Consider the following 28,000-nt stretch of genomic DNA (forward strand, 5'->3'; position numbering starts at 1 on the left):
ATGTGGTTTCCAGTTTGCATAAAGTCCAGTGTAGTTACTTGAGGGCTGTCGTGGTATCGGTTTGAGGGCTGTGACTATAGCCGAAGAGAATTCTCTTTGGAGGTAATATGTTTGGCATTTGATTGTGAGGTATTCTAGATCGGGTGAGCAAAAGGACTATGTTATCACAATCACACCATGAGTAGTTAGTCATGAAACATACACCCCCCTGCCTTTCTTCTTCACCGAGAGTTTTTATTCCTGTCTGTGCGATGAACTGAGAACCCAGCTGGCTGTATGGACGGGGACAGTATATCCCGAGAGAGCCATGTTTCTGTGAAACAGAGTATGTTACAAATCAAATCAAATCAAATGTATTTATATAGCCCTTCGTACATCAGCTGATATCTCAAAGTGCTGTACAGAAACCCAGCCTAAAACCCCAAACAGCAAGCAATGCAGGTGTAGAAGCACGGTGGCTAGGAAAAACTCCCTAGAAAGGCCAAAACCTAGGAAAAAACCTAGAGAGGAACCAGGCTATGTGGGGCTGGCCAGTTATAACAGAACATGGCTGTTCAAATGTGGCAGCATGGTCGTGGCAGAACAGTTGAAACTGGAGCAGCAGCACAGTATGGACAGAACATCATGCAAGATGTTCAAATGTTCATGTGCCGGGTGGAATGGCCAAGATGTTCCAGACCAGCATGGTCAAATAATAGTAAGGCAGAACAGTTGAAACTGGAGCAGCAGCATGGCCAGGTGGACTGGGGACAGCAAGGAGTCATCATGTCAGGTAGTCCTGGGGCATGGTCCTAGGGCTACAATCCCTGATGTCTCTCTGGAAGGAGAACCTTGCCCTGAGCTCGTCTACTTTATTGTCCAGCGACTGAACAAGAGCGAGTAATATACTCGTAAGCGGATGGTGGATGGTGTGCATGCCTCCTCAGCCGGACTAGAACTCCACTCCAAATACCTCTTCTACCCCGACGGCATCTTGGAGCAGCCTCTGGAACTTCAGTTCAATTCTGGAAAGTCGTATTCCTGATCGTAATGCTGGTGAGTTACCGCCTCTCTGATATCCAAAAGTTGTGCCCCGGCTGTATGTAATAACACAAAAAACGTTCTGAGCTAATAATGTAACAAATAACACACAAAAAAACCTAAATACAGCAAAGTTGCCATGGAGCTAGAAGTAGAGCTGCCATGTCTGTCAGCGCTTACTTAATGACAATATACAATTGGAACCATTCAAATGCCTGCTGGCTCGTTACAACTTCAGCTTTAAGCACACATTGATTTTGGCCCTCTGTGACCAAGAGAAAGTAGTCTTGTTTCAATTCTAAATCCATCTGAGAACATCACAGCGAGATGATGTTTGCTGTAACTGCTAGAGCCCTCAAACTCAACTCTGGACCTCGAAGCCAGTTCCACTGCATTTTTTCAATGTTCCAATCTAATCAGGAACTGATTTAGAACCTGGGACACCAGGTGTGTGCGATTAATTATAGGGTAGCACAGAAAACCAGCAGGCTCCAGACCTCGTAGGGTAAGAGTTGAGTACCCCTGCTCTAGAGTCTCACACTTCGTATGCCATATTGTAAATGGATCTGTGAGGTTCACAGCCAATGGAGTTACATCCTTTGTCTGGATAGGCCAGAAAATGTGACATGTCACTACCTACTCAAATGAGATGTCAGATTTCACATACTGCGGTCGGGTTCCCCTGCTCAGACATTGCGTGCATCAACCAATGGTTGCGTGCCACGTCATCGACTGTGTCATCGGCTGACAGATTGCTGTAACATATGAAGTGGTTAGATGATGCGGAAAATACCTATCCTGGCATGGTAAGATCTGGGCAGAGGAACGCAACCTGTGTCTCAGATGAGAGCGGAGCAGGACAACCAGAGATGTCACAGAACAATTCACAGAGCGCTCTGTACAGAAAAATGTTGGTCAGAACTGGTCCAGAAGCGCTCAAAGTCACCCAAATAGTGTACTTAACGTTTAAGAGGATTACTGTAGGCCATCAACATCATATTGAGGCAGATTTCCATGACAGATGCCATGCAGTTGCAGTGCACTATCCACTCACCCACTATTTATCTGGGAAGCTTCTGTTTTTATGAGTTCGCAAAATCAACTACACTGAACAAAAATATGAATGCAACATGTAAAGTGTTGGTCCCATGTTCCATGAGCTGAAATAAAAATCGCAGAAATGTTCCATTCTGACATGACTTGCCCTATTGGGTGATGATCATAGGCACCAGATCTCACTCTCTCTCTCTCTCTCTCTCTCTCCCACAGTGGGAGAGAGGGGTGAAGTTGGACGTTTGATGATGGTCTAAATTGCTGCAGGAACTCTCTCTCACACAATGAAAGGGAAGTTTAAAAAATCCCTTTGTTGCAACAGAGAGAGGTTTGTGACATCCAAGGTTGGATAATGAAACAATATTTCCGTAATCCATATGGTTGAAAGGGTACTTAAAGAACAATCATGTTGAATTCATTACTAATTTGTGATGTAACTAAGGACAGAGAACAACATAACTGTATCTCTGAATGTGTATATTTCCCAGTGATCAGATTCACATCTAGATGTTGTGGAACTTATACGATTAAATATGAAACTATTTGTGAGAAGATGTAATGTGGTGTTAGCCTTCTAAATGAGAGAATTGTTTTTCATATGAAGTCTTAACCAGTCCGTGACCACACCCCCGTGAGCAGAGGCATTATGTCATCATCAGGGAACGCCCCTTTATTTCAGAGTGCATAAAATGACCTGTGATGAAATTTACATCAGACCAATGGGACCGACAGCGTGAGGTGGAAGGTACGAAATGCTCTGAAAACTTTCAACAGAGAAGAAGAAAATCTCTATAGACCAGATAACATAAAGCAGTGGCTACATGGCTGAGAAATGGTTTAAAACTAAATAGCAAGCAGGCGGACGGACGGTGTGAAGACTCTACAAGACCAGTACATAGACAGCATTAGATGAAAGGTACAAAATGGTTAGAAACTCTAAAACTTTCTTGAGTGAGAAAGATGAAGACTGTACAGGAACATTCCATATGCAGCTGTTTAAGTACTTTAGTCTAGTAAATGCAACCGTGAACCACCGGGTGGTACTCTGAAAGATCAATCATATAGAACATTTCCCTATCAAACGACCATTGGTACATCTGATGTATACATAATAATAGAGCTACAACTACGAAAGACTTTGATCCCTGGTGAACAAACCAGAGACTTTCAGTCAAATTACTCCCCAGACGGACCGGCGATTTCAACAGAGAGACAACAAAGACATACACACGTAAATGTGTTGATTGCAATTCTTTCGAATGAGCGGCCGTTCATGTGCAAAGTATTCACATTTCCCTGAGCATAGTTCTCGGCTGTATGTACGTTAGTGAACTCCTTTCCCTTTTTCTCCAGCTCTTTCTTACATGCCCCTCCCTTTCCCTCTCTTTTGAATCTGCCATTTTGTGTAACAAGCCGTCATATCGGTTTCGTCCACTAGGGACTTTTCATTGCATTTTGTAGTAATCAATGTGTAAGCTATTCTATTTGTGCGTTTATGTAATTCTGTGTGATTATTTAGTTAGTTAGTAAATAAAACATTAAGCCAATGTGTATATCACTGATTCATCACTTATGCTGGGGTTGTGCAGATATGCAAGGAATTTGCAACATCCAGAATGAGACTAAAGGTAAATTAATTAATGACTGATTTATGACTGAAATGTAAGTCATCTTTATATCTTTAAGAGTTAATTCAGAAAACGGTAACTCGTTAAATAAACTTTTTCCGTGGTGCCCCATGATTGCTAATGAGTTCATTGTTACAGGATTAATTTAATCATCATAATCATTAAACATAGTTAATTGATAATCGTCATCACCTTAAATGACACAAAATTTTCACAGAAAGCTTATTTCTTTCAAATTGTGTGCACAAATTTGTTTACATCCCTGTTAGTGAGAATCCATCCATCTGACAGATGTGGTATATCAAGAAGCTGATAAAACAGCATTATCATTACACAGGTGCACCTTGTGCAGGGGACAATAAAAGGCCACTCTAAAATGTGCAGTTTTGTCACACAACACAATGTCACAGATGTCTCAAGTTTTGAGGGAGCGTGCAATTGGCACACTGACAGCAGGAATTTCCACCAGAACTGTTGCTAGATACTTTAATGTTAATTTCTGTACCATAAGCCGCCTCCAATGTCGTTTTAGAGAATTTGTCAGTACGTCCAACCGGCCTCACAACCGCAGACCACATGTGATCACGCCAGCCCAGGACTTCCACATCCGGCTTCTTCACCTGCAGGATGGTCCGAGACGAGCCACCCAGACAGCTGATGAATTTGTGGGTTTACACAATCAAAGTACTTCTGCACAAACTGTCAGAAACCGTCTCATGGAAGCTCATCTGCGTGCTCATCATCCTCACCAGGGTCTTGACCTGACTTCGGCGTCGTAACCGACTTCAGTGGGCAAATGCTCACCTTCGATGGTCACTGGCACGATGGAGAAGTGTGCTCTTCACGGATGAATCCCGGTTTCAACTGTACCGGGCAGATGGCAGACAATGTGTATGGTGTTGTGTGGGCGAGCGGTTTGCTGATGTCAACATTGTGAACAGAGTGCCCCAACGTGGTGGTGTGTATAGTATGAGCAGGCAGAAGCTACGGATAGAACAAGAAATATCATTTTATCTTGAAGGCACAGAGATTCCTTGATGAGATCCTGAGGCCCATTGTTGTGCTATTCATCATCCACTGCCATCACCTCATGTTTCAGCATGATAATGCACGGCCCTATGACGCAAGGATCTGTACACAATTCCTGAAAGCTGAAAATGTCCCAATACTTCCATGGCCTGCATACTCACCAGACATGTCACCCGTTGAGCATGTTTGGGATGCTCTGGATCGACGTTTACAACAGCATGTTCCAGTTCCCGCCAATATCCAGCAACTTAGCACAGCCAGTAAAAAATTAATTGGACAACATTCCACAGGCCACAATCAACAGCCTGATCAACTCTATGCGAAGGAAATGTGTCAAGCTGCATGAGGCAAATGGTGGGCACACCATACACTGACTGACTTTCTGATCCATGCCCCTACTTCAAAAAATAAATGTAATGTCACCATCGTAACCCTACTGACTGGGCAGAGGTCAATTCATCATCTTTTCCAAGTTGGTTCAACGTAATTGAATTGAAATGACATGGAAACAACAGTGATTCAATCAGAGGGTGCCCAGTGGGTAGTTGCTCTAGTGTAGTGCAATGGGCCACTGAAGTACTTTTATTCATTAATCAATCTTTTCTCAACCCATAGAAAACTGGATTACATTTTCATAGCTTTCTGAAGTGAAAAAGAAAACATGAACATAAGCGTTCTCGTGGCAGGGGTTCTGCTGTGGGTAATGACCAATCTGAATGGATTACTGCCAGAGCTCTGTAGCCAGCATGCTGTTCTGGGGCCTTAGTGCTGTAAACTAACTTATTACGAGATATCAATAGTCATATTTTGCATCTCAAATGGCACTCTATTCCCTATAAAGTGCACTACTTTTGACCAGAGCTCTATGGGCCCTTGGTGAAAAGTAGTGCACTAAATAGGGAATAGAGTGCCATTTTGGGAGAGAATCTCAGTGATCCATTGATAAAAGGTCATCCGAGGTAGTGGAACGTGTGAGCTGAGCTACGGGATATACATCAGCCCTTTGGCTATGGAGGTGGGATGGAGGCCAGGGTTTAGCATTGATCAGATGTTATACAATGTGATTGCATCAGCGGGCGGCTGCCAAACACATCTAGTAGCTGCAGATGTTTAGAAGAGGGTGCATTTTTCCACATGACCACAGAGAGAGCGGTGGAACTGGTGCCAACAAACTGAGGAGACTTTCAACACCGTCTCAGTCAACTGTTTCAACGGCAGAGACATTCTGCTGTGTCCCCATGTCCACTCAGTGTGTTTACATGGGAAGATGGAATGAGGGTGTGTTCAGTGCGAGAAACTGACACGTGGCTTGTGAAGTTCAATGAAAGTCAAGATAAAGCTTCCCAGTGTTTACTCTTTACCATCGCCTCAGCATTATGATCATGATGCCATTGGACTGGGACGAGACCCCCCACCTCACATTGGACTGGGACGAGACCGCCTCACCTCACATTGGACTGGGACGAGACCGCCCACCTCACATTGGACTGGGACGAGACCCCCCACCTCACATTGGACTGGGATGAGACCCCCACCTCACATTGGACTGGGATGAGACCCCCCACCTCACATTAGACTGGGACGAGACCCCCACCTGACATTGGACTGGGACGAGACCGCCTCACCTCACATTGGACTGGGATGAGACCCCCCCACCTCACATTGGACTGGGATGAGACTCCCCACCTCACATTGGACTGGGATGAGACCCCCCACCTCACATTGGACTGGGATTGAGGATGATGGAATGTTTGTTGTTGTGACTGTGAACACACCATTTTCATGCAGAAGCTAATGTCTTCACTGTGGTAAACAGCACAGCCAATACGATCCTGATAACTCTTTACCATGGAAGTCTAGCTTTCGTTCCACTGTGGGTGTTTCTGCTCTGTTAGTCCAGTGGTCTCATTCTGTACAGGTGTAATGATGCATGGTGACATCATTCATTGTTTAGTTTGGCTATTTGTCACTGGGCTGTATAGTGTTTCCCTGAGACCCCCCCACCTCACGTTGGAGCTGGGATGAGACCCCCCCCCACCTAACATTGGACTGGGATGAGAACCCCCACCTCACCTCATATTGGACTGGGATGAGACCCCCCACCTCACATTGGACTGGGATGAGACCCCCCCATTGGACTGGGAACTCACATTGGACTGGGACGAGACCCCACCACCTCACATTGGAGCTGGGATGAGACCTCCCCCCACTCACATTGGAGCTGGGATGAGACCCCCCATCTCACATTGGACTGGGATGAGACCCCCCACCTGCACCTCACATTGGACTGGGATGAGACCCCCCACCTCACATTGGACTGGGATGAGACCCCCACACCTCACATTGGACTGGGATGAGACCCCCCACCTCACATTGGACTGGGATGAGACCCCCCCTCACACTGGGATGAGACACATTGGACTGGGATAAGACCCCCCACCTCACATTGGACTGGGATGAGACCCACATTGGACTGGGAAGAGACCCCCCACCTCACATTGGACTGGGATTAGACCCCCACCTCACATTGGACTGGGATGAGACCCCCCCCACCTCACATTGGACTGGGATGAGACCCCCCCTCACCTCACATTGGACTGGGATGAGACCCCCCACCTCACATTGGACTGGGATGAGACCCCCCACCTCACATTGGACTGGGATGAGACCCCCCCCACCTCACATTGGACTGGGATGAGACCCCCCCCACCTCACATTGGACTGGAATGAGACCCCCCTCTCACATTGGACTGGGACGAGACCCCCCCTCACCTCACATTGGACTGGGATGAAATCCCCCCACCTCACATTGGACTGGGATGAGACCCCCACCCACCTCACATTGGACTGGGATGAGACCCCCCACCTCACATTGGACTGGGATGAGACCCCCCACCTCACATTGGACTGGGATGAGACTTGCCCCCACCTCACATTGGACTGGGATGAGACCCCCACCTCACATTGGACTGGGATGAGACTCCCCCACCTCACATTGGACTGGGATGAGACTTGCCCCCCCCCCACCTCACATTGGACTGGGATGAGACCCCCACCCACCTCACATTGGACTGGGATGAGACCCCCCCACCTCACATTGGACTGGGATGAGACCCCCACCTACCATTGGACTGGGATAAGACCCCCCACCTCACATTGGACTGGGATGAGACTCCCCACCTCATATGGGCCTGGGATAAGACCCCACCCACCTCACATTGGACTGTGATAAGACCCCCTGGGATGAGACCCCCCACTCACATTGGACTGGGATGGACCCCCACCTCACATTGGACTGGGATGAGACCCCCACCTCACATTGGACTGGGATGAGACCCCCCCCCCTCACATTGGACTGGGATGAGACCCCCCACCTCACATTGGACTGGGATGAGACCCCCCACCTCACATTGGACTGGGATGAGACTCCCCCACCTCACATTGGACTGGGATGAGACCCCCAACACCTCACATTGGACTGGGATGAGACCCCCACACCTCACATTGGACTGGGATGAGACCCCCCCCACCTCACATTGGACTGAGATGAGACCCCCCTCACATTGGACTGGGATGAGACCCCCACACCTCACATTGGACTGGGATGAGACCCCCCACCTCATATTGGACTGGGATGAGACCCCCCCCATCTCACATTGGACTGGGATGAGACCCCCCACCTCACATTGGACTGGGATGAGACCCCCCCACCCCCACCTCACATTGGACTGGGATGAGACTCCCCCACCTCACATTGGACTGGGATGAGACCCCCCCTCACCCACCTCACATTGGACTGGGATGAGACCCCCCCCACCTCACATTGGACTGGGATGAGACCCCCCACCTCACATTGGACTGGGATAAGACCCCCCCCACCTCACATTGGACTGGGATGAGACTCCCCCACCTCATATGGGACTGGGATAAGACCCCCACCTCACATTGGACTGGGATGATAAGACCCCCCCCACCTCACATTGGACTGGGATAAGACCCCCCCCTGGGACCTCACATTGGACTGGGATGAGACCCCCCCCCACCTCACATTGGACTGGGATGATACCCCCCACCTCACATTGGACTGGGATGAGACCCCCCACCTCACATTGGACTGGGATGAGACTCCCCCACCTCACATTGGACTGGGATGAGACCCCCCCCACCTCACATTGGACTGGGATGAGACCCCCCCCTCCTCACATTGGACTGGGATGAGACTCCCCCCTCACCTCACATTGGACTGGGATGAGACTTGCCCCCCCCACCTCACATTGGACTGGGATGAGACACCCACCCACCTCACATTGGACTGGGATGATACCCCCCCACCTCACATTGGACTGGGATGAGACCCCCCACCTCACATTGGACTGGGATAAGACCCCCCACCTCACATTGGACTGTGATAAGACCCCCCAGCACATATGGGACTGGGATAAGACCCCCCACCTCACATTGGACTGTGATAAGACCCCCCATCCTCACATTGGACTGGGATGAGACCCCCACACCTCACATTGGACTGGGATGAGACCCCCACACCTCACATTGGACTGGGATGAGACACCCCACACCTCACATTGGACTGGGATGAGACCCCCACACCTCACATTGGACTGGGATGAGACCCCCCTGGGACCCCCCACCTCACATTGGACTGGGATGAGACCCCCCTGGGATGAGACCTCACATTGGACTGGGACGAGACCCCCCACCTCACATTGGACTGGGAAAAACCCCCCACCTCACATTGGACTGGGATGAGATCCCCCCTCACATTGGACTGGGATGAGACCCCCCACCTCACATTGGACTGGGATGAGACCCCCCCCACCTCACATTGGACTGGGATGAGACCCCCCACCTCACATTGGACTGGGATGAGATCCCCCCCACCTCACATTGGACTGGGATGAGACCCCCCCTCACATTGGACTGGCATGAGATCACCCCACCTCATATTGGACTGGGATGAGATCCCCCCCCATCTCACATTGGACTGTGATGAGACCCCCCACCTCACATTGGACTGGGATAAGACCCCCCACCTCACATTGGACTGGGATGAGACTCCCCCCCCCACCTCACATTGGACTGGGATGAGACCCCCCTGGGATGAGACCCCCACCTCACATTGGACTGGGATGAGACCCCCCCCACCTCACATTGGACTGGGATTAGACCCCCCCCACCTCACATTGGACTGGGATGAGACTTGCCCCCCACCTCACATTGGACTGGGATGAGACTTGCCCCCCCCCTCACATTGGACTGGGATGAGACCCCACCCTCCTCACATTGGACTGGGATGAGACCCCCCACCTCACATTGGACTGGGATGAGACCCCCCACCTCACATTGGACTGGGATAAGACCCCCCCCTCACCTCACATTGGACTGGGATGAGACCCCCACCTCACCTCATATTGGGACTGGGATAAGACCCCCCATTGGACTGGGATGAGACCCCTCACATTGGACTGTGATAAGACCCCCCACACCACATATGGGACTGGGATAAGACCCCCCATCTCACATTGGACTGTGATAAGACCCCCCACCTCACATTGGACTGGGATGAGACCCCCCACCTCACCTCATTGGACTGGGATGAGACCCCCCCCTCACATTGGACTGGGACGAGACCCCCACCTCACATTGGACTGGGATGAAATCCCCCCCACCTCACATTGGACTGGGATGAGATCCCCCCACCTCACATTGGACTGGGATGAGACACCCCCCCCCACCTCACATTGGACTGGGATGAGACCCCCCACCTCACATTGGACTGGGATGAGACCCCCCCCACTCACATTGGACTGGCATGAGACCACCCCACGCATATTGGACTGGGATGAGAACCCCCATCTCACATTGGACTGTGATGAGACCCCCCACCTCACATTGGACTGGGATGATACCCCCCACCTCACATTGGACTGGGATGAGACCCCCCCCCCCCTCACATTGGACTGGGATGAGACCCCCCACCTCACATTGGACTGGATGAGACTCCCCACCTCACATTGGACTGGGATGTGACCCCCCCTCACCTCACATTGGACTGGGATGAGACCCCCCACCTCACATTGGACTGGGATGAGACTCCCCCACCTCACATTGGACTGGGATGAGACTTGCCCCCACCTCACATTGGACTGGGAGACCCCCACCCACCTCACATTGGACTGGGATGAGACCCCCCCTCACCTCACATTGGACTGGGATGAGACCCCCCACCTCACATTGGACTGGGATAAGACCCCCCCCACCTCACATTGGACTGGGATGAGACTCCCCACCTCATATGGGACTGGGATAAGACCCCCCACCTCACATTGGACTGTGATAAGACCCCCCACCACATATGGGACTGGGATAAGACCCCCCACCTCACATTGGACTGTGATAAGACCCCCACCTCACATTGGACTGGGATGAGACCCCCCACTCACATTGGACTGGGATGAGACACCTCACATTGGACTGGGATGAGACCCCCACACCTCACATTGGACTGGGATGAGACCCCCACACTCACATTGGACTGGGATGAGACCCCCACACCTCACATTGGACTGGGATGAGACCCCCCACCTCACATTGGACTGGGATGAGACCCCCCCCCTCACATTGGACTGGGATGAAATCCCCCACCTCACATTGGACTGGGATGAGATCCCCCCCCCACATTGGACTGGGATGAGACCCCCCCCCCACCTCACATTGGACTGGGATGAGACCCCCCCACCTCACATTGGACTGGGATGAGACCCCCCCTCACCTCACATTGGACTGGGATGAGACCCCCCACTCTCACATTGGACTGGGATGAGACCCCCCCCACCTCATATTGGACTGGGATGAGACCCCCCATCTCACATTGGACTGAGATGAGACCCCCCACCTCACATTGGACTGGGATGAGACCCCCCCCCCCCACCTCACATTGGACTGGGATGAGACTCCCCCACCTCACATTGGACTGGGATGAGACTTGCCCCCCCCACCTCACATTGGACTGGGATGAGACCCCCACCCACCTCACATTGGACTGGGATGAGACCCCCACCCACCTCACATTGGACTGGGATGAGACCCCCCCATCCCATTGGACTGGGATGAGACCCCCCACACCTCACATTGGACTGGGATGAGACCCCCCCACCTCACATTGGACTGGGATAAGACCCCCCCCTCTCACATTGGACTGGGATAAGACCCCCCACCTCACATTGGACTGGGATAAGACCCCCCCTCACATTGGACTCACATTGGACTGGGATGAGACCCCCCACCTCACATTGGACTGGGATAAGACCCCCCACCTCACATTGGACTGGGATGAGACCCCCCACCTCACATTGGACTGGGATAAGACCCCCCACCTCACATTGGACTGGGATAAGACCCCCCCACCTCACATTGGACTGGGATAAGACCCCCCACCTCACATTGGACTGGGATGAGACCCCCCACCTCACATTGGACTGGGATGAGACCCCCCACCTCACATTGGACTGGGATGAGACCCCCATTGGACTGGGATGAGACCCCTCCTCACATTGGACTGGGATAAGACCCCCCACCTCACATTGGGCTGGGATAAGACCCCCCACCTCACATTGGACTGGGATAAGACCCCCCACCTCACATTGGACTGGGATAAGACCCCCCACCTCACATTGGACTGGGATAAGACCCCCCCACCTCACATTGGACTGGGATAAGACCCCCCCATTGGACTGGGACCTCACATTGGACTGGGATAAGACCCCCCCACCTCACATTGGACTGGGATAAGACCCCCCCACCTCACATTGTGACAGTGTTATGTGTTTTTCATCAGCATTGGTGTGTTGTGGTGTATACTAATCATTGTGTGATATACTGGATTGATAGTGTGGCTCTTCCTGCTGTGTTTCTATATGCCAACGACTAGTCACTGCATCCACATACATTATGATTGATGGTTATTGGATTATATAAACATTCTCCAGTAACACCATATGTGCCGTTTTATGGAAATTCTTTCTGAACACAGCAAAGCTTCTCAGCTCACAATCCCTGAGCAGACACACCCACCATCTCAGAGGTCCCTCCCCCTCTGTGTGATTGGTTAGATTGCAGCCCACGGCAGACAGTTTCAACCCTCCTAGAGGGCCAGAAACTCACAGAAGAGTCAATACTGGTACTGGAGGTAAAAAACAGACGAGTCAAAACTGGTACTGGAGGTAAAAACAGATGAGTCAGCCTGTTATTGCAGAGCGTTGCATTGGATTGGCCTATTATAGTGTAGAGTTACCAGACTCGTCAACTGTGAGACATTTCTTATTTTCCCCCTGTTTGTGGATAATGGGATTTTAACCATGTGGCAGGTAAAAAAAAAAGAGGTTACTGCTTTCTTTATCTTCAGGTTTGCATATTTTCTTACACAGAAACAAGTGGTGTCTGTGTGCTGTATGTGTTTCGGTGTCTGTGTGTTGACATGTTTGGGAGCAAAAGGGCGTAGTTCAAAAGCTGATGTCACTCTGCTGTTCTGCACTCAGAAAATTCCATTATGGTTGAATTATGAAAGTGTGACATCACAGTGTGCAGAATAACACAGTGGTTGAGGGAGGCAGTGAGTGAAACGACACGGCAAAATGTTGTGATCATGTGCTGAATGGATTGTCTGTGATCCTCATTCTTTGGACGGGTCTCAGTGTGAAGCTGCGGATGTTGTGATTTAGGAAAGCTGGTGTGTCAACTTCAGGGCTGATACCAAATACCAAGGTTTGACCACCTTGATTGTTAAGAAAACATTATTTATGAGTTAGATCAATCCTAAGAAGTGTTGCCTTTTTGATCAAACATTCCATTTGCAGAATGCAGTTGGAAAATCAGGATTTATTGTTTTTCAGTTCGTAGAATTCATGTCTGGCTCTCACACATTTCAATGAAAGCTATTTTTGTGTTGAGTGAAGCTCCTCTTTTTCAAAAGTGTATTACCAATAACATTCTCAGTTTGTTCCACAGTATGAGAGTTATACCAGTGCTAACAGGGGAATGAGAATATCCCGGTGTCCCAATGCCCCACCAAATGTCTTTTACTACTTAAGATAAGATAAACACAAGTGAAATATAGCAGTGTTTGCAATCTGAGTTGCCTGTCTAGCTTCAAAGCAGTACTACTGTAACAAAACATTGCCTGTAGTTTTAGATCTGTGTACTTCCTTATTACTTGATTATTTTATAAATGTAAAATGGAGACTTGTTGGAGCCTGGGGTTTTCTTGATTAATTAGTAACTAACTATCTCCCGGGGGAACAGAGAAATGCCTGACTTTTCTCTGGAACCACTCTTAGATCACTTGTATCCCCATGGAAACCTTGTCAGTGTGTGAATGATTTGTTTACGTTGATTGTAGCCTAGATGTTGAAAGAGGTCAACAAGGAAATGTACAGGCGGGATAGTGAGTATCGACTTTGGCAGTCTACATCGGTAACGTTTTGTTTGGTACTAATATAGATTAGTATTATAGCAGTGTGTGTGTGCATAGTGCATGATTTATCATCAGTTTAAATAGTCAATTTGTCAGGGATTGTCATTGTCATGCGGTTTACATGTCAGCCACTAGGTGTCCCTCTTTTACCTCTGTTTTGTAGTGGCTAAATTGCCCATCAATTTATATGTGGTAATCTGAAATCACTATGCAGCAATATAAACAGTACACTTTACGTACAAGAATAACAAAATATGTACTTTGTTAACCTATACATTTTTTCAAGTAATTTCAATGATGAATAATAAACCCTCAATTTAATCCAGTGAGTACTTTGTACAGTATTTTGGGATCAAGGGAGAACGTTAGATTATATTTTATAAGAGATTAGTGCAATCCAACTGCGACCAAATTCTGTTATCATGAAATCTATGCTGGGCCAGGGCTTTGCTGGAAAATAATGAGTCTGAGGGGGATTCAGTGAAAGTTCACGTGGCCATGGAAAGAAAACACTATTTTCCTGCTGATGCCACCTGCCAAGCCGCAGAGAGGAAATGGGAGAGTTTGGCTGTTCTGATAACTGACCAGGATGACCTACAGAAAGACCGACCCTGCCAACAGCAGGCGTAGCTAACAGACCCTCTGTTCTAATGCTGCTTGACTGCTTGGCTGGCTAAAGGCTAACTGGCAATGAATCAATCCAACTAATGGCCTCTGTTTCCAATTTCTTATCTGTGGTCAAATCTACATTGGATTGTCTCTCTCAACTGCACACAAACTCCTTTGCAGTGTATCTTCTTCAGCTGGTTGCATTTCATAACTGTACTATTGTATTTTTACACTTACATTCCTTACTGTAGGCTATTGTTTATTGGCACACATTGTAATCAATATCCCTCATCGAGACATCAACACTAAACAAATGAAATACCTATTGTCATGTCATAATCAATACATATGTAGAATCTTAATTTGATCACTCTTTTTCTGCTGAAAAAATGTCCTGCTCAGCAGGATATGCAAACTTGTAGTGTATTCAAGGTTTAAAAAAAGCACTCTAAAGTTTGAGATTTCACTTTGAAATGTCAGACTTGACGTCGACCTTGACAGGAGTGGGCTGTTGGACCGCTCTATTGAACCGGCTGCTTTAGGAGGCAGAGCCAGGTCACACATTGGTCACAGATACGCCACAAAAACAGGATTACAGATAAACATGTTAGGTATCTGCCCCGGGAAAAAGAGCAAGTTCTCTCGCTCTCTCTCTCTCTATCTCTAATGATGAATACAAGGATAAAGGCCATCATTAGAGATGATCAAATAGCGTGGCAAAGCTGATTAGAAAGAGCTTGAATTGAGAGAAAAAACAATCCAAGTATGACTCGTTTAATTTTAAAAAATCTATTTAGTTATACAGATGTAGGATCTTAATTTGATCACTCTTCTGTTGCTGAGCATTTTCATGCATAGCAGGAATTGCAAAGTTGAAGTGTATTCAAGGTTTTAAAAGGGTTTCTAAAGTTTTGTAATTTTACTGCTGTAGCAAACTGACTCAAATTAAAGTCCTACATCTGTGAGCTCAAATAGAAGCTCTAATATTCAGTTTCACGGAAGCACCGTATTGCTTAGTAGAGTACTAATGCTTGATTCGTGCATATATCCCAAATGGAAAACCTGTCAGTGCCCACATGCAGAGAACCTTATCCCTGTCGACTGTTTCTCTGGTAGTTCAGCTGTTACACTGCCATACATGCCTGGGCCCTGGGGATAAACAATTTACACTTCATCCCATTATTAAGGTTATATTATCGGCTTTCCTGCAGTTAATCTTGCCCGGTCTGCTGGCACTAGATGTCGGGGATTTAACAACCTTTATGACAACAGCTCTGTGGGTCTCTTTTTAGGCTGGTAGTGTCTAGATGTGGTTACTCATTAGACAGTGTTAGTTGGCTTTTTAAAAGTGGTCTGTCTCTATATCTCAGGACACGTGAATGCACAGTCCTATTGGCTATTGATTGTGAGTCTTGTGCCAACCAATGACTGTAGGTGCCAACACCCCCGGGTTGGTTGTAAGAGCCTGTCCCAGCCCCATTGTAAAGTTCACATTTTTCCATTGCTGGCAGTGGGCAGACAGGGGGCTGGCTTCAAGGCAATTGATCATTCAGATCCACCCATGCATTTACTAATCCAAGTTAATGCAGCATAATTTTTGTGTATGATAACACTGCTGACTCAGTGTTACATTCCTTATAGATAAGCACAGTTTGAACAATTTTTTTTTTTTTCAATTTAACTAGGCAAGTCAGTTAAAGAACAAATTGTTATTTACAATGACGGCACACCCCGGCCAAAACCTAACCCAGATGACACTGGGCCAATTGTGTGCCGCCTAATGGGACTCCCAATCACGGCCAAATGTGATACAGCCTGGAATCGAACCAGGGACTGTTGTGACATCTCTTACACTGAGATGCAGTCCCTTAGACCGCTGCACCACTCTGGAGCATGCCATCAATTTATTTTGTATTATGCATGAATGTTGCAAAACACACATATGAAACTATTCCTTTTTTAAAATGTGTTTTTACTGTTATTTAACCAGGCAAGTCAGTTAAGAACAAATTATTATTTACAATGACAGCCTAGGAACAGTGGGTTAACTGCCTGTTCAGGGGCAGAACAACAGAATTGTACCTCAGGGATTTGAACTTGCAACCTTCCAGTTACTAGTCCAACACTCTAACCACTAGGCTACCCTGCTGCCCAAGGACTTTGTGTATATCAAAACAGTATATAAAAACATTATTTTTTAAATAGCAGGCATGTGTTAGGCTACTATAGGTAGAGAAAGGAACTAGTACCATGTTTTTAGGAACCTCTGGGTCACGGGTGTGTGAAGATGAGCCTCACTCTTCTCCACTGAAACACACTGACACTAAAATGCACCAGTACAGTACACTACAGTACACTACCTAACAGTACAGTACAGTACAGTACAGTACAGTACCTAACAGTACACTACCGTACAATACACTACAGTACACGACCTAACAGTGCACTACCTAACAGTACAGTACAGTACACTACACTACACTACAGTACACTACAGTACAGTACACTACAGTACACTACAGTACACTACCTAACAGTACAGTACACTACACTACACTACACTACAGTACACTACAGTACAGTACACTACCGTACAATACACTACAGTACACGACCTAACAGTACACTACCTAACAGTACACTACACTACACTACACTACAGTACACTACAGTACAGAACACTACAGTACACTACACTACACTACAGTACACTACAGTACAGTACACTACCGTACAATACACTACAGTACACTACCTAACAGTACAGTACACTACACTACACTACAGTACACTACAGTACAGTACACTACAGTACACTACAGTACACTACCTAACAGTACAGTACACTACAGTACACTACCTAACAGTACAGTACACTACAGTACAGTACACTACCTAACAGTACAGTACAGTACAGTACCTAACAGTACACTACCATACAATACAGTACAGTACACTACCTAACAGTACAGTACAGTACAGTACAGTACACTACCTAACAGTACACTACCGTACAGTACAGTACAGTACACTACCTAACAGTACACTACACTACACTACAGTACACTACAGTACAGTACACTACCTAACAGTACAGTACAGTACAGTACAGTACCAGTACAGTACAGTACAGTACAGTACAGTACCTAACAGTACACTACCATACAATACAGTACAGTACACTACCTAACAGTACAGTACAGTACAGTACAGTACACTACCTAACAGTACACTACCATACAATACAGTACAGTACACTACCTAACAGTACAGTACAGTACAGTACAGTACACTACCTAACAGTACACTACCGTACAGTACAGTACAGCACACTACACTACATTACACTGCAATACACGACAGTACACTACACTACAGTACACTACATACTAGCCTACAGTACACTACATACTAGCCTACAGTACACTACACTACAGTACACTACATACTAGCCTACAGTACAGCAGGTATTGCTGCCCAGCTGGAGACTCCACAGGAAATCAGACAGGGGAAAGCCATTGACATTCCATCTCCAACACCATATGTTACTCACTCTCACACCCACCGCTTTGTGTTCACCAAGACGTCTAGAATGTCAACAATATGGATCTGTCTGTCAGGGAGGGGATTGAGAGAGCAAGGGAGGGAGGGAGGGTGGGAGCGAGCGAGGTAGCGAGGGAGGGTGGGAGGGGAGGCACATGGAGAGCAGATGGTAGATGGTACCCTCCTTAATTTAAAGTGATCCCATCCCCACTTTATAAAACTTGAGTGATGTGAACACACAGATTAACACAGGGTTTATCATGAACACACTGGAACAGATTAACACAGGGTTCATCATGAACACACCGGAATAGATTAACACAGGGTTCATCATGAACACACTGGAACAGATTAACACAGGGTTTATCATGAACACACTGGGAAGTTTTACAGATTTTACTAATCTTTGAAACAGTAATTCTTACCTTTCTCATTCTCTTTTGTAATCGAATGATGAATTTGTGAAACTTTGTATGCTTACTGCCTCAACCCAGTGACACATTTGAGAAACACTGACGTTTTGAGCAGGGAGAAAGAGTTCAGATTGGGATGTGATCCCTGTGTTCCAGGTCAGCTTGTTGTTTGGGAGCAGAGGGAATCAGAGACCCCTGTCCCTGCTCCAATCCCTACCCATCCCGTGTGTGTGTGTGTGTGTGTGTGTGTGTGTGTGTGTGTGTGTGTGTGTGTGTGTGTGTGTGTGTGTGTGTGTGTGTGTGTGTGTGTGTGTGTGTGTGTGTGTGTGTGTGTGTGTGCGTGTGTGTGTGTGTGTGTGTGTGTGTGTGTGTGTGCGTGTGCACATGCGTGTGCGTGTGCGTGTGCGTGCCTGCGTTCGTGCGTGCGTGCGTGTGCGTGTGTGCGTGTGTGTGTGTGTGTGTGTGTGTGTGTGTGTGTGTGTGTGTGCACATGTGTGCGTGTGCGTGTGTGTGTGTGTGTGTGTGTGTGTGTGTGTGTGTGTGTGTGTGTGTGTGTGTGTGTGTGTGTGTGTGTGTGTGTGTGTGTGCGTGCGTGTGCGTGTGTGCGTGTGTATTTGTGTGCATGTGTATCGTCAGCCTTTCTCTGTTTTTAATCCCTGGTGACAGAGCTAAGAACAGTTCCACCACACAGGGCAGCATTGTGCCGCTAGAGAGGCAGAGGAGACGCTCACAGAAGGAAACTGATCCTGACTCTCTCCTCTCTGTCTCCTCTTTAGTTTACAGCTCAGAAGGCAGGGATCAGAGGACACTGACCTGCCTGTCCTGTGTGAGGGCCAGAGTTACACTGACTAGGTCTACCCCTGGGGTTCTGGAGAACTCCATCTCTGCTTATGTCCTGCCTCTCTCTCTCTCTCTTTCTCTCTCTGCCCCTCTCTCTCTCTCTGCCCCTCTGTCTCGCTGTCTCTCTCTCTCTCTCTCTCTCTCTCTCTCTCTCTCTCTCTGCCTGTATTTCCAGTGATTGCTGGCCAGCTCTCCTACTGTAGGTGGAGCTGTCTGTCCTGGAGTTGTGGGGAAGGTCTTCCTGTTGTGCTGGTTATCTTTTGCTCTCTGTCTCTGGTTCCTGGTTAGTAACAGCCGTGCTCCGGTACAGCAGGATTACTGCCTTACGAAGACTTTTGTCATCTGGTACTGCATACCGACCACCTCCTCGTTACGCGGGGGGGGGGGGTTCCTTTGATGTCCTTTAATATGTTTTCATGATTTTGGTCAGAAGTTTTCCCCTCAACCGAAATGTCTCTGCAGTGCAAAGCGGAACGAAATCCACCGGTGGGTAAAGTAAACTGCGTGTGAATGGAAAACTTTCAAAGGGAGTGGAGTAAAGGTGTAGTTGATGTGAATCACTCTCCTCTGGCTTTCTGCCACAGTGTACTTTGACAGGGGTTCAGTGTATCTCGGGCTTTTGTAAGATTGTATGATGACATCATTGGCAGGGACATTTTGTCTTTATGTACAGTATTTGCACTTCACGCAAAAGCTCTTTTGATTCTTTTTCAATATTTATGAACTGTTATTTGTCTTCACTGAACGGAGACTTAATCATTTGCCGGGGATGTTCACTCACGGGTGGAAGTTTATTTGCATGCTACTGTTGTATTGTAATTTGTTTTGAGGAAATATACAAAAATATTCAGACGTACACTCTTAGAAAAAAGGGTTTGAAAAGGGTTCTGAGGCTGTCCCCACAGTAGAACCCTCTGTGGAAAGGGTTCTGAGGCTGTCCCCACAGTAGAATCCTCTGTGGAAAGGGTTCTGAGGCTGTCCCCACAGTAGAACCCTCTGTGGAAAGGGTTCTGAGGCTGTCCCCACAGTAGAACCCTCTGTGGAAAGGGTTCTGAGGCTGTCCCCACAGTAGAACCCTCTGTGGAAAGGGTTCTGAGGCTGTCCCCACAGTAGAACCCTTTTTGATTCCAGGTAGAACTGTTTTGGGTTCCATGTAGAACCCTCTGTGGAAAGGGTTCTGAGGCTGTCCCCACAGTAGAACCCTTTTTGATTCCAGGTAGAACTGTTTTGGGTTCCATGTAGAACCCTCTGTGGAAAGGGTTCTGAGGCTGTCCCCACAGTAGAACCCTTTTTGATTCCAGGTAGAACTGTTTTGGGTTCCATGTAGAACCCTCTGTGGAAAGGGTTCCACATGGAACCCAAAAGGGTTTTTATCTGGAACCAAGAGGGGTTCTTCAAAGGGTTCTCCTATGCGGGCACAGAACCCTTTTTATCTGAATATTTTTGTGTATTTTGTTCTAGATATACTGTAGCACCTTTTCTTTCTAAGAGTGTACTTGTCAGTCGAGTTGTGTTTGTTTTGTGGAATACTTACCCACACTATAAGTGGCACAGCGGAGGCGTCACTACAGACCCTGGTTCCATTCCAGGCTGTATCACAACTGGCCGTGATTGGGAGTCCCATAGGGCGGTGCACAATCTGCCCAGCGTCTTCCGGGTTTGGCCGGGGGTAGGCAGTCATTGTAAATAACAATTTCTTCTCAACACTTGCCTGGTTAAATAAAGGTTAAATAAAATAAGATTTTTAAAAAAGGATGACAGACAGACATTTCAGGACAGTGATCTTGTGTGGATTAAGTAGACACTTCTAATTCTGCTACTATTCTTAGTAGACATGAGCACTAATCTACTTTGTAAGTAATCTTACTGTTGAAATGGTATAACTTCCATTTCACCAGATTAATTTACTTCAGTGTACAAACAGTCAACATGTTATATTGTGTGCACTGTGCATTTTAAAATGGATCATTTAACATTGCATTAAGAATAGACTCTATTTTTTGTGGAGGAAACCATAAACCATAATAATATTTGAGTGTATTTCTGGCAACTGCTATACAGTAACCTATACCGTATGTTTTCTTCGTACTGACGTCACGTTTGAACATTGGACACGCTAATTCTACCCTCCTTAGCTTGACTTGGCTCATCAACTTGGATAACAGAGAGAAGGTTTCTGTTGAAACAAACTCCATGTCTGGGACAAAGCACCAACAGTAGCACAACAAAGCCCCACAGATGAATTCATATTGTCTACATCACAGACATGTGAGACGAGCGTAACAGTTGTATCTTCCAGTAGGTTAACTGAGTGTCTCGGTGGATTTGAACAAGAATAGGGGAAGGGAACAAACCCGTCCTTAGCTCTGCGAGTTTCTGTGTCCTCAACTTCAAAGACCACTTGTGCCCGGCTGGCCTGATAATGAGCTTTTGCCTTCTTTCACACATAATGAGTGGAGGTAGAGTTCACACAGGGAGACGCGACGGGCACAGCGTATCCACTCGCAGCTGGGGTGTCTGACTGGCCTGGAACAAAGGCTCTGTGTCCGTCAGGCCAGTCACAGTAAGGAGTTCCAGCCGTGAACAGGCAGGGACTTCTGCTTCAGTGATCTGTCTGGCTTCACTGCCCTGGGCTAGCTAGCCTAGCCAAGCCTCTCCATAGACAAGGGCCACTTGACGAAAATGACTCATTTATGGTGTTTCCAGAGTTATATCATCAAAACAACTCAAAGCTCTTATAAAATATGCAGCGTTTGTTTGTTTTTCCCAATTTCGGTCTTCTTCGTTTGGCTGTTGCATCGCAGGAAATACGGTCAGATGTGCCTCCCTAAAAAATATGTAGGAATTAGTTCTAGAGAACTCAAGATGGATTTCTTTACTTCTTACCAAACCAGTTTCATTTCGATTCAGCTTTAATTTATATTTCTGTAAGGGGTTTAGAATACACTGAAACTCAATTTAGAAGTGTCTGCATTTCATGCAATACCCCCTGATGAAGATACCAGAGATGTGTTATCCAATACCTGCTATTTATTCTTCTACCACACCAAGTAATCTCCAGTTTTCTTTAGATTAGGAATGTGGTCAGACTACTCATTAATTTCTATTCTGGGAAAGTTGACAACCCCCTACTGTTTAACCCTTTTGAACCCCTTGCTTCTCTCTCTTTCTCTCTCTCTATCTCTCCCATTCTCCCATTCTCTAATGATGAAGTCCATGTCATCCCTACAGATAGCTGATCAGCTTCCCTGGATTTCGCTGACGACATCGCTTTGTTGCGTGTGAAGATGGAAACACTGGAGTCGGAGCTGACCTGCCCAATCTGTCTGGAGCTCTTCGAAGACCCCTTGCTCTTGCCCTGCGCTCACAGCCTGTGTTTCAACTGTGCCCACCGCATCCTGATCTCCCACTGCAGCCCCAACGAGCCTGTGCAGTCCATCAGCGCCTTCCAGTGCCCAACCTGTCGCTATGCCATCACCCTCAACCAGAGGGGCCTAGAGGGACTGAAGCGTAACGTCACTTTGCAGAACATCATCGACCGCTTCCAGAAGGCTTCCGTGAGCGGGCCCAACTCCCCCAGCGAGACTCGCCGTGAGCGGGTCGCCCCGGACGGCACGGCCATGACCTCCCCCAGCGAGAGGGTGCAGTGTCAGTTCTGTGAGCAAGACCCTCCCCAGGACGCCGTCAAGACCTGTGTCACCTGTGAGGTGTCCTACTGTGACGAATGCCTGAAGGCCACCCACCCCAATAAGAAGCCCTTTACCAGCCACCGTCTGATCGAGCCCATGCCTGACTGCCACATCAGGGGACTCATGTGTCTGGAGCACGAGGACGAGAAGGTGAACATGTACTGTGTCACAGATGAACAGTTGATCTGTGCCTTGTGCAAACTGGTCGGTCGGCATCGGGACCACCAAGTAGCCGCCCTCAGCGACCGCTATGAGAAACTCAAGGTAAGAGATGCTCTGTGCTGTACTATGCTATACTGTACACACCTTCAGGAATATCTGGGGAGTATGGGAAGTTAATGATTGACTGTGAAAAGCTCACTATGTGCAATAATTTGTGTCCACTGAGTGGAATAAATGGTGAGATTAAAAATCATATTTGATTCAAATCAAGTAAAAACATTTGGGTATATTAAATAAACAATATTGTGCCTGAAATACCTGACACGTCAGATTCAATATCTGACTATTCTTTTTTAGTTTTGTTGAGATTCACCACACACATTTTCAGAGATGCAAATAAATAAAGTGATTGCTAATTGTGTTGTTTTCCAAGTGTTGCCTCATCCTAAAAACCCATGTGACATACTGCAGCGTGAAAAAAACCTGTTGTTACACAATTCACAAGGGCATTTTAAGATTTAAAATTGAAGTAGGATCCAATATTTCAATAAAATAAGTCTCCTATTAATATCCTCTGCTAACCAACGAGGAATGTTTCCTCAGACTCATGGGTAAATCAGGAGTTATTGTGGTTGGAAACAGTGTTGCACAAGAGAACTATACAATCAGGTAAACACACAGCTATACGCTATGTGTTATACTGTATCTACTGGCCCTCTTGGCTTACGAAACGTCAACACAAAGCTTACAGTATTAGAAACATGGCAAATGGAATTCCACATTCAGTCAGACTTCCCCACTAATGCAGCTACAGTAAACTCATATGAGGTCTGTTAATATTTGAAAGAGCAAAGAGCTTTGGGAACAAGGAGTGATCACACACCATGACACTTTCTTTTAGCGGCTTAAATATAACATTTTGACACGAAATCACAACCAATAAATAAAGATTGCTTCCAAGGGTTTCAGGTTAAGTTCAACTAACCTCTTTCCCGCCATGTGTCCATATTAATATGGTATCACGAGAGGCTCTTAGCTGGAACACACACAAAAAGGTGGCCACGCATTCCTTGCACTTAAGACTTGAATGAGCTCCTGTCAAAAGCATTGACGTTTGGGCTTTGTGGGCTAGCATTTCGCCTACGCGCCATGGGACTCGATCATGGCTCCAGAAACCTCATGGGAGCGATTAAGGCTTTATTACCAGGCAGAACCATGCGGCTGTGTATTATAGTTAGCCTTTCACATGGAAATATACCCTCACATCTGACAAGCTCTATCAAGAGACACGGCAAATAGGGATGTGATGTCAGTAGACCTTAACCCCTATAGATTCTGTTGAACCACATGTATTTTATCAGTAAATTCTTTTTTTTCTTTTTTTGAAATTTACAATAGCAATATCTATTATCGTTTTTTTTGTTGTTGTTTTTTTTTTACAGTTGATTGATAGCCAATTGATGTTTTATTTGAAGGAGGCAGTGTTTAGTCAATGCCTTTAGTAAAGGAGAAGTCAGTGTAATAATGTAATAACGTGTCTAGATGAAGGCTTTCTAGGGACCACATGGATACCATTGCATGACTTTGAAAAGACCTCAAATAAATACAAATGTTACACTATTTATGCATGAGTCACCAACAGGGATTTTGCATTACATAGTACACACGGACTACTTTTTTTGCTTGACCTTTCACCAAAAACAAAGAGAATGCCAAGCTTGGTCCCAGAATCCCAGTGAAACTGAGATGCGGTAATCTTAGATTGCAACACTATGGCGATCGAGGTCAGAGCATCAGCGGTAACCAGTGTTTCCTTTGTTTGATCATGCTGTCATTGTGCAGAGAACTCCAGACTGCTATCTCAGTGAGAGGAGCGAACAGGAGGAAGCAGACCAGGAGATATCTACGGTATCTACAGTATTAATCCAACTCCATATTCAGGGACAGGTCTACTAAGAGTTAACAGCTGTTATTTTCAACGGGGAATAAAACCTGCAGACGAAATAATACCAATAAGTTATATCAAGGTAAAATAAAATAAAATACATGTTGGACTCTTTTATTCCCCTCTGAAAATAACAGGAGAATATTTTGCACAGGTGCAAATGCTCTGTAAACCTGACCCGTAGAATATAGACCACCACTATGGGTGGCTTCACAACCTCTATGTGATATCTGCTTTTTTGCGTAACGAGTAATGCCATACAGTATATATACATTATAAAGATAATATATGTACTCTGGAACATAGTTTACCATCAGGTTTTACATAACCCCCCAGGGAGATTGTAAAATATGAATTTGTTCTTAACTGACTTGCTTAGTTAAATAGGTTAAAGGAAAAGTGGCAGACTTACTGTAGTTGTGGTCAAACTTGAGCTCTGCATTTCTGACATTTCTTGCCAGTTGTAAGATACTCTACCTACTAGTTGGTCACGTTTTTTTTCAGGACAAATCCTACATTATATCTGATTACAACGTCCGTGGCCATGTCAACTCTTTCATTCTTCAGATACAAATGAATGAAGTTATTCTGAGCATGACAGTAAATGTCAGAACTAACCAACAAACCCAGAACTGGTGCTCATTACTCTTTATCCCGCTGTCAATACCCTTGTCTTGTGTGGGATTACTCTCTGTCTGTTTGTCATTCCCCACTGACCTCTGTGCCAAGGTATTGTCATACTGTGTCCCTGAGTCAGTCTATAGCACTAGAAGGACCATGTTTTAGGGGTTGTTTGTTTTAGTCTACAAGGATTCATTTTTGTGGTTGCAACATTTTCCTTTGTGCTCCCTCATGCATCTTTCACATGGGGCTATTGTCTTGATTTTTAAAAATATATATTTTTTTAAGAGGCTTTATCTTTTACATAAATGACTAGTCACCCTGCTTCACCTTTTTGAATTTAAGCGTATAAAATATACAACAGCCAAAGTACAAAATAACCTAAATAAATAATGTTAACAGAGACTTTATGAAAAGACAAAGATATTTAATTTATGTGGAGATGCAGCCATAGACCTCACTGCAAAAAGGTAGCGTTGGTAAATGAATTGCACTTCTGAATTGCAGTCTTGACAAGCTGGACTAGAGTATGCCGATGTTACCCACTGCGAAGCCACATCCTAGCCCTATTCATTTACAACCCAGAAGGAACTGGCTAATGTAGAGGGGACGTAAATCATAGACGTAACAGAAGTATTTAGACACCTGTACATGTCTGAAATTTCTTATGTTAGGCAAAAGAAAAGTGAGAAAGAGAGGGGAGGGGGTAAAAATATTTCTAATTTTAATGATTCTAGAGTTTGAAGGATCAAATCAAATCAAATTGTATTGTATTTGTCACAAGCCCTTATCCAACAATGCTTTAAGAAGTTAAGAAAATAAATACAAATAAGTGGTAAGTAAAAAACTAGATACGTTTTTTGTTTTTTTTGGGGGGGGGTAGAAGCTGTTATGAAGCCTTTTGGACCTAGACTTGGCGCTCCAGTACCGCTTGCCGTGCTGTACCAGAGATAACACTCTCTGACTTGGGTGGCTGGAGTTTTTGACCATTCTTAGGGCCTTCCTCTGACACCTCCTGAAATAGAGGATCTGGATGGCAGGAAGCTTGGTCCCAGTTATGTACTACCCTCTATAGTGCCTTGCGGTCGGAGGCCGAGCAGTTGTCATACCAAGAAGTGAAGCAACCAGTCAGGATGCTCTCGATGGTGCTGGTTCTAGAGTTAGAAGGATCATTATTGGTTCTAGAGTTAGAAGGATCATTATTTGTTCTAGAGTTAGGAGGATCATTATTGGTTCTAGTTAGAAGGATCATTATTGGTTCTAGAGTTAGAAGGATCATTATTGGTTCTTGAGTTAGAAGGATCATTATTGGTTCTAGAGTTAGAAGGATCATTATTGGTTCTAGAGTTAGAAGGATCATTATGGGTTCTAGTGTCAGAATGATAATTATTGGTTCTAGAGTTAGAAGGATCATTATTGGTTCTTGATTTAGAAGGATAATTATTGGTTCTAGAGTTAGAAGGATCATTATTGGTTCTTGAGTTAGAAGGATCATTATTGGTTCTAGAGTTAGAAGGATCATTATTGGTTCTAGAGTTAGAAGGATCATTATTGGTTCTAGAGTTAGAAGGATCATTATTGGTTCTAGAGTTAGAAGGATAATTATTGGTTCTAGAGTAAGAAGGATCATTATTGGTTCTAGAGTTAGAAGGATCATTATTGGTTCTAGAGTTAGAAGGATCATTATTGGTTCTAGAGTTAGAAGGATAATTATTGGTTCTAGTGTCAGAATGATAATTATTGGTTCTTGAGTTAGACGCATAATTATTGGTTCTAGAGTAAGAAGGATCATTATTGGTTCTAGAGTTAAAATGTTCATTATTGTTTCAAGTTAAATTATGAATATTAGTTCTAGAGTTAAAAGGATCATTATTGGTTCTAGAGTTAAAAGGAACATTGTGTTATGGTTCAAGTTCCAAAGGTTCTACATTGTTTCCTCACATTCATCTGACATGTTT

The 28,000-nt window shown here is 46.0% G+C and overlaps 1 protein-coding gene across 6 annotated transcripts in view; it reads left to right on the forward strand.

Annotated features, from left to right (window-relative positions):
- Window positions 1-28,000, forward strand: part of LOC112243139 (E3 ubiquitin-protein ligase Midline-1) — a 76,447-nt gene that overhangs the window by 27,108 nt on the left and 21,339 nt on the right. Inside the window, exons 1-3 of one of the 6 annotated variants that reach the window (XM_042319983.1) lie at window positions 12,909-13,114; window positions 22,857-23,578; window positions 25,319-25,384. In XM_042319983.1, the coding sequence (XP_042175917.1) occupies window positions 22,913-23,578; window positions 25,319-25,384 (732 nt within the window). In that variant the 5' untranslated portion in view covers window positions 12,909-13,114; window positions 22,857-22,912. Of the gene's footprint in view, window positions 1-12,908; window positions 13,115-13,488; window positions 13,512-19,800; window positions 20,112-22,856; window positions 23,579-25,318; window positions 25,385-28,000 lie in introns of those variants that run through there. The other 5 variants (XM_042319985.1, XM_042319982.1, XM_042319984.1 and 2 more) reach the window with 5 other exon arrangements.

The sequence above is a fragment of the Oncorhynchus tshawytscha genome, linkage group LG03 (genome assembly GCF_018296145.1).
Source record: "Oncorhynchus tshawytscha isolate Ot180627B linkage group LG03, Otsh_v2.0, whole genome shotgun sequence".
NCBI classification, from domain to species: Eukaryota; Metazoa; Chordata; class Actinopteri; order Salmoniformes; family Salmonidae; genus Oncorhynchus; species Oncorhynchus tshawytscha.